General features: G+C 36.8%; 1 protein-coding gene across 1 annotated transcript in view; it reads right to left on the bottom strand.

The window, feature by feature from the left end:
* RBM27 (RNA binding motif protein 27) overlaps window positions 1-13,385 on the bottom strand; it is a 145,619-nt gene that overhangs the window by 100,589 nt on the left and 31,645 nt on the right. The window contains exons 4-7 of the mRNA XM_006874510.1: window positions 4,386-4,477; window positions 3,523-3,716; window positions 2,533-2,796; window positions 1,281-1,586 (exon numbers count right to left, since the gene is read on the bottom strand). Of these exons, the coding sequence (XP_006874572.1) occupies window positions 1,281-1,586; window positions 2,533-2,796; window positions 3,523-3,716; window positions 4,386-4,477 (856 nt within the window). The remainder of the gene's footprint in view (window positions 1-1,280; window positions 1,587-2,532; window positions 2,797-3,522; window positions 3,717-4,385; window positions 4,478-13,385) is intronic.

Here is a 13,385-nt window from a genome sequence, read left to right on the forward strand (position 1 = left end):
GGTGTTCTGCTCCAGTAAAGATTTACAGCCTCGGAAACCCTGTGCAGGGTCACTATGTGTCAGAACTGACTCCACGGTATTTAACTACAATAACAACGTATAGGCTAAGATTGACAACTGCAACTTGAAAGATCTGACAGGACACTTAAGGGGAGGAGAGCTTATAAATCAGAAAAAGAAGGTAAGAATGGCAGCACAATTTGAATAATGTAATCAATGTCACAGAACTGTACATGAAGAAACTGTTGCATAAATATTATGTTCTGCTACATATGTTCCCAATAACAACAAAAAAATACATTTTTAAAAAAAATCACTTTACCACTTAAAATTGAGTGACGTAACTTTTAAAACGTCTTGCCATCTTTTAATGTCAACTGTCTTCAAATGGATATTTTCTTATATATGTCTGTATATGTAAACTGTTCATGCTTTCATTTACATTTTTTAAATTTAGTTTTACTTACACTTCTGCTACACTAGCAACTGTTAATATTTTTTAAATGCCTATTTTAAAACATCCCTTACTCTTAATTTTGTTGGGTGTGATAACAGAATATTGGTTATATTCTTAAAAACAAAACAAAGTAGTCCTTATTAATAAAGAGACAAGTATTGAGCTACACACAAGTGAAATGATAATAGCATTTGGAATTTATTCTAACGAAACGCAACCCCTGAAGAAATTGTGTGTGTGTGTGTGTGTAGAGACAGATGAGACAATATAGCCAAATATTGATAGCTGTTGCAGCAGCTGATGATGGTACTTGTGGTATGTATGTTTGAAAATTTCCATTATAAAAAGCTAAAACATATATATTTCAATATTCATTAAGAGATTTTCTTTATAGATTATGAAATGTCAATAAACTGATATTTTAAAAACTGCTGGAAAACTGTTAAAGAACTGACTCAACATGCTGTATCAGCAGAATTTTGACTACAGGTCAATGTAACATGGCGCTGTATAATCAGCACTGGACAGCGAACCACAAGGTCAGCAGTTCAAACCCACCAGCTGCTCCTTGGAAACCCTAAACAGGGTCATTGACTTGACAGCACTAACAACAACAATTTTACACTGGTAGTAACAGCAAATAACACCATACTACAATGGATACAAAAAGGAAAGAACAGTATCTTGATTATGGGCACGCATCCCAAATTCTATTAACTTATTTTTTTATATATTTAAAAGCAAGTGGTAAATTAGCTAAAGGAATCAGAGTATCTTAAGTAGAATTCTATACTGAAGAAAGATTCAACCAACATATACTTACTTGGTATGGGAAGCACAACAGAAGGTGGAGGCTGGCCATGTCCCTGGGGAACAGGAAGTCTCATACTGTGGCCAGGACCTGGGCCAGGGCCAGGACCAGGGCCAGGGCCAGGACCAGGGCCAGGGCCAGGGCCAGGGCCTGGGCCTGGCATTGGAGGCATTAAAATGCCAGGAGGTGGTGGAGGAGGAAGCCCGGGAGGAGGGGGTGGGAAAGGAATCATGCTGGGCAGAGCAACTTCATCAACAACCAGGGGATCATTTCCATGATCAAACTGGCAAAGGTCTCCAAGTACACAAAATCCTCTTTCTGTAAGAATAAAAGAATTTTATTATAATTTACTTAGAGCTAAAAAAAAAAAAAACAAGTTCCTGAAAAACTCACCAATCTGATTTACAAAGTGCTTTTCTCCAAGGAACCTGAAGAGTTCTTAGTGTTATTCTGTTAATCATCACATATCCCTGAGGTAGGGGCAGGTGTAGTCTCTACTTTCTATACTATGAAATTATGATTATAGCAAATAACAGGGTCAAAAACAGTTACTAGAAGAAGCTATTTATGCATTAATATAGGACTATGCCATAAACAACTGCTAAATGAAAGAAGAGCTATGCAGAACACTGTGACTAGCACATAAAAACTAAGCTGGGGGATACACATATGTATTTCCTTTTATGTCAAAAAGTAAATTGGGGGGGTGCATATATGTATTTGCTTATATGCACATGCATACACTATCTTTGGAAAAATACAGAAGAAACTAATATTAAGTTGGCCCTCTAAAGTCAAACTTCATAATGGTGACTACTTTGAGAGAAGTTAATGCTTACATCATAGTTCATTATATTATTTATTTTTGTAAGTATTAAATATTGTCATAATTTAAAATCAAAATAAATATACATATATATACTAATTCGTTCAAATAAAAAAATAATCAACCATTTGAACTAGCTTACACATGTGCAACAAGTTCTCAGCACTACAGAAGGAAACTATAATCCTCATGTCTACCTTATTTTATGGTATACTTAGTGTTTGAAGTAACAATAAGAACAAATAAAAAAATAAAAAGGGGTCATCACATAACAAAAGTCAAACCATTAAAACAAATAAGTAGGCAAGTGTAAACTAAAAGTTTCTCCTCCCTATTGATGTCTTTTAACAAACTCTATACTATAATTAAAAGTTATTAATATATGCAACATTTGCCTGACTAATGCTTTTGGGTATAAGACAAGGTGGTGATTTTTACCATCATAATCTCTGCATCGTCTCTTTGGTGGTGGGTTTCGACCAAAAGAATTGGAAGAGCTATGATTGTTATAGTAATTAGACCAACTCTCAGTTGTGTTTTCAGAGTGGTGAGCAGGTGCAATCACAGTAACAGTGCTGGGAATAGACTGTGTCCCAGAGGAGTACTGTTCAGAAGAGTTCGGAGGTGGTGCAGATACAGGCACATAGGAACTCTCCAAGTCATTCCTTTCACTCTTAAACTTTGATCTTTCTCTGTGCTCAGCTATAGAGACAAAGCAAAAACAAAAAACCACAGATCAGACATTTATGTTCTTAAGCTATGCTTATTTTCTCACTTTCAGAATTGGAAAGATGAGAATGTTGAGGTAACTGACCTAAATAACCATAATTCAACCTATTCTCATTAATATACCCTAATAGCAGAAACATCAAAATTATTTATCTTCACCAGTAACTTGAGTAAAATAATTTTATAATGTCAGCATTAATGCACTTAATGAAAAAGGGCCAGTTTCTCCATTGACATTTAATAAGAATGCTATCCAAGAACTGACTTCCAAACTGACATCCCAGATTAGTGTTTGAGATCCCAATAATCAAAATTATTTTTTCTTAATTTTACAAACACTATTCAACCTTAAAGAAAACCAATTACTTTAGAAAAGAAAAGAAAAAAACAAATAGGCAATCCTCTTCCTCAAATGATAGTTTTGTTGTTTAAAGGAAAGTTACATTAATTATACAAGGTGACTTAAATCTAAATAGGCAGCATTATATACATTATCTTCTTCATAGTTCAACTCCTTTGACTTTATCTGGAGAATTGAACTCTGTCCCTTAGCAAAAATCAATACTCAGTTTTTGAGAAAATTCTAGTTTTCACATTACTACAACATTAAAGGTACATTTATCTTAAAGAAGATTTCTTTTTCCCTAGCTATAAGAGAAAAGAAGCAACTACAGTATTTTTAGGGCACTTCACACTCACCAACATTCCTATTTGGATCCCGATCTTTGCTGCGCCCTCTACTTCGGCTTCGGCTGCGACTCAGGCCTCGGCTCTTACTCCTGCTCTTACTCCTACCTCTTCTCCAGTCATACTTCTCACGGTATAATTCATTCCGCTCATAGTACCGCTCATAGTCCCTCCACTTGCCATCTTCTCTTTTTTTATCACGTGTTCTATAATACACCGATATAAAAGCCATATGTTGGCTACAGAAACCAAGTCTACAAACAAATCAGTAGTATGAAACACCTTCCCTGAGTCATCAAAATTCATAACATTTATGCTCTGTTAAGGAGCACAATGTATCCTCTAATCCATTACATGAAAGGGAAAAAGCATTCATACTTCAAGCACACTGGGTGGGGAAAAATGAAAAGGTAAGGTGAATCCAAAGTAAAAGGGTGAGCAGGGGGAGGACAAAAATTCTGAGTAGGAAAAGAAAATGGCTCAAAATAAAGTTCTTCTAAACAAAACCAACTGTTTGATGGCAGAGTGAAAATTCAATATAAAAATTACACTACTTGTAATATAAGTTGATGTGTGTAATTTTAATACTGAGCACCCCTAAACAAATGGAACATTTCATTATTATTCTCTAAGGAGATTTCTCCCACCCCTGAGCTCTTGGGGAAAACACATAATGATGAATATGTTTATAAAAGGAACAGAAAGTATGACAAAGACAAAAAACAGAGTGGAAGAAGAAAGGTAACATTCTCTTCCTTAAACCGCTTTTGAGAGAGAACAGTTAGTATATATTAAAAAAAAAAAAAAACTGTAATACTCTTGTATTAAAGGAACATGACTTATCAATGTCTTACTAATTAAAGAAAAACACAAACCTTCGTTCAGTAGATTCTGAACGAGTCTTCTGAGGACTAGGATATTTCTTTTTTCTGCCATCTCGTTCTTCTTCTGCTGGTTCCTGAAATACCTATATGAAAATATTCAATAAAAACAAGAATAGTCCTTCTATAAATTACAAAACATATTCAACCTGATAATCTTTTTGGTTTAAGAGAGATCACAAAAAAATGTGGTGAAATACAGAAGTCAAATTACATTTAAAAAAAGTTAAGCAACAAAGAGAAGTAAAAATGATGCTAAAATAAAATTACTTTAACAAGCAGTTTGCTACACTTAAGTTGATAACTTATTGCTTAGAATGAATGTGTAGGAAGAAAGTAACCAATTCACTCTCTGAAATGAAACAGGAGAAACCACATACAATTGAATAATATCTAATTATTAAATGCAATCACACATACAGTCTGCTTGAAGATGAATTTTTATGTATTTCACAGGTAGGTTAATCCATTAATAAATGCTATAAATCTAAATATTTTGTTTCAGTTAAGGAAAAATGATACTGGAATTAATAAAAATCTGAAGGCTTCTTTTAAAGTATACCGGTCAAGACTGGCAAAGAAAGAAAAAAAAGTAGTGACTTTATTGTTGTCTATAAATAGAAGCTAACCTCACTTTGTAAACTCCTACTTATTCAAATAAAGATCTCTAATTTACTAGAAAAAAGTAAAACAAGTCGCTTTCAAAAGGTAAGTCAATCTAATGGAAAAGTTCACTTACAATACTCAAATCAGGAATTGAATTTATGGACCAAGAGAAAACAATTTTAAAAATGCTAAGACAATAAAAATTACAGCCACAATATATGGCAGTCACGTGGTACTACTAAAAACACTACACAACCATTAGACAAATTTTAAAAATCATGTTTCTCTACCAGTTTCCTGAATGTAGAAAAGCTAAAGATGATGAAGTATAAGAGCTGATCAAAAATTTTCAAAGAACAGCTTGCCAAGCCAAAGTTAAGTATTATAAAAGACCTGGGGTCAAAAAACCAAAAGGGACAAACACAATCAGAGTTTATCAAGCTTAAAGAACTAAAGAAAAACTTCAAACCTCGGGTTACAATACTGAAGGATTCTATGTGCAAAATATTGAATGAAAGCATCAAAAGAAAACAGAAGGAAATGGTTTGATGTTCAACCATTTCAAGATGTACCATGATCAGGAATTGATGATACTGAAGGAATAAATTAATCCAGTTCCTTAAAGGCACTAAGGGACCCAGGAATTGATGGAATACAAACTGAGATCTTTCAACAAACTGATGCAGTGGTGGAGATGCTCACTTTTCTATGCCAAGAAAGTTGAAAGGCAGTTAGTTACCTGGTTGATTGGAAGGGATACATACTTGTGCCTATTCCAAAGCAAGGTGACCCAATGGAATGCAGAAATTATCGAACAGCATCATTAATATCGCATACAAGTAAAATTCTACTGAACATAATTACAAGCTAGATTTAGAATGAACATGGAAATAGGACTATCAATGTTGAAGTCCATTGGATCTTGGCTGAAAACAGAGAATACCAGAGAGATTTTCACTCGTACTTTACTAACTTTGCAAAAGCATTCAGCTATGTGGATCATAACAAACTAAGGATAACATTGTGAGAATGGGAATTCCAGAACATTAACTTGTGCTCATGAGGAATCTGTATACAGACAAAAAGAGTGACATCAGAACAAAGCAAGGGATACTGAGTGGTTTAAATTCAGAAATGGTGTGCACATACATAGACTGTATCCTTTAACCACACTTAATTAATCTGTATGTTGAGCAAATAATCCAAGAAGCTGGATTATATGAAGAATGATGTGGTATCAAGATAAAAGAAAGACTCATTTAACAACCTGCAATATGCAGATAATGCAACCTTGCCTGAGGGAGGTAAAAAGAACTTGAAATATTTACTGATGAAGATAAAAAAAAACTACAGCCTTCAGAATGGATTGTACTTCAAATAATTTTATGAAAAACCTCATAAATGGACCACCATGATAAACAGAAAAAAGACTGAAGTTATCAAAGATTTCATTTTGCTTGGATCTATAGTCAACGCTCTTGGAAGCAGTAGTCAAGGCACATATGGTATTAGACTTAAGAGGTAAAAAACAAAGATGTCAGCTTGAAGAGTAAAGTATATCTAACTCAAACATGGTATTTTTAATTGCCTCATATGAATATGAAGGCTGGACAGTGAAAAAGAAGGCCAGAGAAGAATCGATTTATTTGTACTCTGGTGCTAGGGAAGAATACTGAAAGTAGCATTGTTATTAAGTGTCATCAAGTCAGTCCCAATTCATAGCAACCCATGTAGGGTGTCCAAGGAGTGGCTGGTGAGCTTGAACCACCAACCTTATGGTTCAAACAGACTGCATTTCAGTGCATAAATCCACAATGGCACATCAGAACTCTGAAAGTAGCAAAAACTGACAGAAAAACAAGCAAATGTGTCTTGGAAGAAGTATAGCCAGAATGCTGCTTAAACACGAGCATGGGGAGACAGTCTCTTGTACTTAGGACATGTATTCAGGAGAGACCAATTCCTGGAGAAAGACATCATGTTTGGTAAAGTGGACTGTCAGTGAAAAAGAGGAAGACCCCCAATGAGATGGACTTACACTGTAGCAGCAATACTAGGCTCAGACATAACAATTCTGAGGATGGCTCAGGACAGGGCAGTGTTTTGTTCTGTTGTGCATAGGGACACTATGAGTCGGAACTGACTCAATGGAACCTAATAACAACACAGAGATGTATTACTAAATTGCAATGTATTACATAAGTTGTATTACACAAACAGCAAAATACAGAGTGAAAAATACTCAACACAACAAATGACTGAGTACATTAAAAAAAAAAAAGTCAAGGAACCCAAGAAAAATGAAAATAACACACACAAAAAATTATAATGTTTACAGCAGGATTAATCATCATAGTCGAAACAAAACGCTACCCTCCTTCACTTATCAATTTAAATGTCTAAAAAATGAATAGATAAAATATAGCATTTCTATATAAATGGATTAATAAGGAGCCATAAAAAGAAATTAACTATCACAATAAACAAACCATTTCACACTTTAAAAAATATTTTGCAATCAAGTTGATTCTAACTCATGTTGACAACACATGGGACAGAACAGAATTGCTCAATATAGTTTTCTGAGCTGTAATTTTTACACAAGCAAATCCCTAGGTCTTTCTTCGGTGCCACCGCTGGGTGTGTGCAAAAACCAACCTTTGGGTTAGTTGTTGTTAAGTACCAGCAAGTCGGTGCTGACTCAAAGCAACCCTGTATAGGGTTTTCCTAGGAGTAGCTAGTGGGTTTGAACCACTGACCTTGCAGTTAGCAGTCCAGTGTTTATCCTACAGCACCACAGCAGAAAGCCACACACTCACTAGGCTCACACTCACTAGAATGGCTATAATCTAAAGACAGACAATAACAAGTATTGACAAGGATGTGAAGAAACTGGAGTCCTCAAACACTGCTAGTGGGAATACAAACTGGAGCAGCCACTGTGGAAAACAGTTATTAAATAAGTTCAATATTGAATTAACATGAATAAATAATTCCATCCATAGGTAAACACCCAAAAGAACTAAAAAGTGTTCAAACAAAATGTTATAGAAGAATGTTCACAAGAGAACTTCAGGACAACATGGTGAAATAGGCAAACACACAACATGGATGCTACATAAAAATGATATGAGACATAAAATAAAACAGAAACAGATAAAAATTCTGGAATCCTGAGCTTAAAAAGAAAGTTAGAAAGATGAATGAAGTGCTTACTGAGAAAACAGGCTGAGCATGGATGGCAAGAGAGGCTGACTGATGAATGGCTGGCTAGACCATCTTGTGAACAGATTTGGCAATGAAAGATCTGGCAGAGCAGATTCAAATGGGTGATAGAAAAGATAACTATTTATTCTTTCTCCCTACCCTACCCTGAGTATTATTCAACCTGTATGCTAAGCAAAAAATCGGGGATTGGACGAAGACTCATTAACAACCTGCAATATGCAGATGATACAACCTTGCTTGCTGAAAGTGAAGAGGACTTGAAACATTTACTGATGAAGATCAAAGAGCGCAGCCTTTGGTATAGCTTACATCTCAATGTAAAGAAAACAAAAATCCTCACCACTGGACCAATAAACAACATTCTTATCAACAGAGAAAAGATTGAAGTTGTCAAGGACTTCATTCTTCTTGGATCAACTATCAACACTTGTGGAAGCAGCAGTCAAGAAATCAAACGACGTATTGCAGTAGGCAAACCTGCTGCACAAGACCTTTTGAAAGTGTTGAAGAGCCAAGATGTCAGCTTGAGGACTAAGGTGTGCCTGACCCAAGCCATGGTATTTTCAATAATCTCATATGCATGTGAAAGCTGGACAGTGAATAAGGAAGACCATAGAAGAATTGATGCTTTTGAGTTACAGTGCTGGAGAATATTGAAAGTGCCAAGGGCTGCTAAAAGAACCAATAGATCCATTCAGGAATAAGTGCAGCCAGAGTGCTCCTTGGAGGCCAAGATGACCAAACTTTGTCTCTCATACTTTGGACACATTGTCAGGAGGGATCAGTTGCTGGAGAAGGATATCATGTTTGGTAAGGTGGACGGTCAGAGAAAAAGAGGAAGACCCCCAATGAGATGGATTGGCTAAGTGGCAGCATCAATAGACTCAAGCGTGACAACAATAGTGTGGTTGGCCCAAGACCGACCAGGCAGTGTTTCATTCTGCTGTGCATAATGTCACTATGAGTTGGTACCGACTCAATGGCATCTAACAACAACAACCCTGGTGATGATAAGTGTGGTCAGCTCCACCCACACACAGCGTAGACCCTGCTCTCTGGGAGCTCAGATCCACGTTGTCAGGAGCCACAATAGTGTGAGGTGAGGTCCTCTGTGCTGCTTTGGTGTGCCGCTTTAGTGCCTGGATTCAGGTAGGCTCGGTTCCAGACCTATAAAACCCTCAGAGCCATCACACCAGCATCTAACCAGTTACACTACCCCCAGCTTCCCTGTGGTTCTAACAGACACTGAAACCCATGCCCCCCAGGTACCCTACAAACTACTTACAGATTGTGTGCCCTGTACATAGATAACACTGAGGCCAATAGGAACTCCATCTAATGCCAGGAACTCAGTTGTCACACCCCTTCCACAACGACCTCATGAGCTCCTTGAATTGCAGGAGCTCCTCATAGATTTCTCCCTGCCAGCTCCAATAACTGCACTGTTTATTCCTACAAATACAACAACCCTACAATGCCCCAGAGACAAGAGACAATTTTAGCTCATACAAAGAAATAAGAAGAGAATGGTTCAAACAAATGATCAAGATGCAGACCAAGAAAATGTTTCTGAGGAATAAAAGGTAGTGGAAATAACTGAAAAAGAATTCTATAGAATGATTTATTAGGTACCTTCAAAAGGCTGATAGAAACATCAAGGAAAGCAAGGAGAATACAATGAAAACCTTAGAATTCAGGAAATCACTGTAAGATCAGACAAAATAAATGCAAATTCTGAAACAATACAAAACCTGCAATTAAAAATCCAGAAGATTAGTACTAAAATCTCAGAAGTGAACAATATATTGAAAAGGCAAAGGAGATGTGAAGCAATGGAAGCTCAAATTAGTGAACCTGAAGATAAATCTCTCAATACTAGCATGCTAGAAAAAAAAAAAAAAAAAAAAAAAAGAATGAAAAAATTCAAAGAAAGAAATGGAACAACTTCATATGATTGCAATTCAAAAACAGGAATAAACAAGTACAGAGAAAACTGCTGAAGAGTTGCTTGAAGAACACATCTCTAACATCATGAAATATGAGAAAAATGATATGCTTACAAAAGAAGCTTAACAAACACCAAACAGGATAGATACCAACAGAAAATCACCAAGACCTATCATAATAAAATTCCCAACTTCAAAGACAAGGTAAGAATCCTGAGAGAAGTTCTTTACCTACAACCCCCTCCATGATTGAAACTCAAGGGGAACACATGAGCAGGCATGTAAGCTTGCTGGCAACCACGATGGTCTACTGGAGAGTGAAAGAGGGAGAAAGGAAGCAATGAAGAAATGGGCTGAGTTCAACCACGTTCCATAGACGCCCAATGACCTGCAGATGAGAGACAGAAGAGAAAGGTCTAGTGGTCTGAAATTTAGTGAGACACCTGAGCCCATGAACAAGGACATAGCCACGGAGGGCTAGAGCTTAAAATGAAGCATCTAGCTGATATGAAGTAAAGGGAGATGCCCAAAAATGCCAAAACTTTCAGATAGTATCTATTTGGCCTAGCCCCAATGGCTTGATAATCAGAACTTGACTAGAGGAAGATAAAAAAAAAAAAATTTTGATAAGGAATACGAGTGTAAATTGCTACAATTTGATGAACTTAACCTACACTTATGAATGTAGTAGCTCAAAATACCAACAGAGAGGCAGAGAGGGCGGGAATCTTCACATCAAATATCAATGCTATCCCCTCTGTATACAGATAGGGAAGGGGCAACTTAGACATTAGCTACGCAAAATGAGGAGGTGATAAAGGCATGGAGTGACTGGCTTACAAGGTTTCAAGAGGGAACTTAGCTTGAGCATGTGTGGGGGAAGAAAGAGTTCCCATTGAATAGTTTTCATCTTGTCTAGATGAATCTTGTGAAAAGAGATGGGGGTAAGATTCTTATGATTAAATAGTGAGTAATTGTTTTCATGACTAATTGCGACTGTCAAAACTGTAAAGGCAGAAGTGTTGTAACAAAAACTGGGGAGTACTTAATCTTATATTCCAGAAACAGAGGACCCTAGGACCATCGAGAGAGAGAAGAGTACTAGCAGAATGCGGGACCCTATCCAGAGAAGCAGCAACACCAGAGATGGAGGCAGAGATGAGGACATGGAGAGAGGGAGCAGCTGAGGACTCTAGACTCATGGAAAGAGAAAGGCTCTGTGCTGGCGGCCAGGAGGCAGGCTTGCAGAATATGCAAGGGAACCAGAGATATCAATACATAATGAAATCAACTACAAAGCAAAAACAGAATAGAGTACATACAGAAATTTCAAATGGCAACAAAGTCAGGTAGATTTCATGATAAAACAAACTTTTTTTAGAGGGATAAATTAATAAACTACAGGGTAACCTCAAAGAAAAATTATACACCTGCACATCAAAATTTAAAAAGAAGAAATTCAGAAAGACTTAGTAAACATTAACACAACAGAAACAGAAACCCACAAACAAAACGAACTCAGCACAGAAAATTATGTGGAACAAAGAATCCAGCAGCACAACAACAACAAAAATACAGAAAAATAAAAGCAATCAACTCATACCTTTTGATAATTATAATGCATGCATACGGATTACATATACCAGTCAAGAGACATAAACAACAGAATGGGTAAGAAAACAGGATCCTTCAATATGTTATCTACAAGAGACATATCAAGAAGATGTAGACAACCTACACGCCCATCAACGGAAAAATGGTTAAAAAAAGCTTTCGTACATCCACATAAAGAAATACTAAAAAACACTGAATAATAATGATGAATCTGCAAAACACCTCACAACCTGGCTGAACCTGAAGGCATTATGGTAGGAGAAATTAGTCAACCACAAAAGGACAAAGAGTGTATGAAGCCAATACTGTAAAGGTTTTAAAAAAAATTTTCTTGATATAAGAAACAATGGATGATGGTTACAGGTAGAGGGTGGGAGAGAAAATTATTGGCTAGAGGGTAGACAAATGTTAACACAGGTGACAGAGCAGGCAATATACAACATGAAGGAAATTAGCAGAGGAAAGAAGGTGGTGGGAAACACAGGGAGAATGCAACAGATAGAGTGAACAGAAGTTAAATGCTGTTAACTTCTGGTACATGGGGGAGATTGCAACCATGTAATTAAGCAAAGTATATGATTTTTCTGAAAGTAAAGATAATGATCCGCTCTGTATACCTTCATTCAATTCAAAATAAAAAACTTAAACAAAAAAAAGCACACAAAAATGACAACAATCAAGTCACTGTTGTTGTTAGGTGCAATCGAGTCGGTACCAACTCATAGTGACCATATGCACAGCAGAACAAAACACTGCCCGATCCTGGGCCAACCTTACTATCACTGCCACGCTTGAGCCCATTGATGCTGCCACTTTGCCAATCCATCTCGCTAGGGGTCTTCCTCTTTTTGCCCTGACCCTCCACCTTATCAAACATGATATCCTTCTCCAGCGACTGGTCCCTCCTGACAGTATGTCCTAAGTATGAGAGAAGTTTGGCCACCCTGGCCTCCAAGGAGCACTCTGCCTGCACTTCTTCAAACACAGATCTGTTGGTTCTTTTGGCAGCCCATGGCACTTTCAATATTCTCCTCCAACACCATAACTCAAAAGCATCAATTCATACCTATTGATAATTACATTGAATATAAATGGATTAAATGTATCAGTCAAGAGACAAAAGAGCACAATGGAAAAGAAAACAGGATCCTTCAATTCGCTGTCTACAAGAGGCATGTAAAAAAGATGGAGACAGCCTAAATATCTTGCAGTTCAAACAACTTTGCAGTCAGTAGTAGCTCAAAATACCAACTGAGAGGGAAGGAATCTTCACATCAAAGATCAAGCCTATCCCCTCAGTACACAGGGTTAATAGGAATGAGCATTGGCTACTTAAGTGGGTTGTTGTTGTCAGGTGCCATCGAGTCAGAACTGACTCATAGCAACCCCATGCACAGCAGAACAAAACATATAATAATCAAGCTCTCCAAAATCAAAGATAAGGACAGGATCTTGAAAGCAGCTAGGAAAAAGAGAAATATAACATACAAAGGCAAGCAGATCAGATTAAGCTCAGATTTCTCAACAGAAACCATGCAGGCAAGAAGGCAATGGGGAGACATATAAAACTCTGAAAGAAAAGAACCGCCACCCAAAAACC

Source organism: Chrysochloris asiatica, unplaced genomic scaffold, assembly GCF_000296735.1.
Source record: "Chrysochloris asiatica unplaced genomic scaffold, ChrAsi1.0 scaffold00280, whole genome shotgun sequence".
NCBI classification, from domain to species: Eukaryota; Metazoa; Chordata; class Mammalia; order Afrosoricida; family Chrysochloridae; genus Chrysochloris; species Chrysochloris asiatica.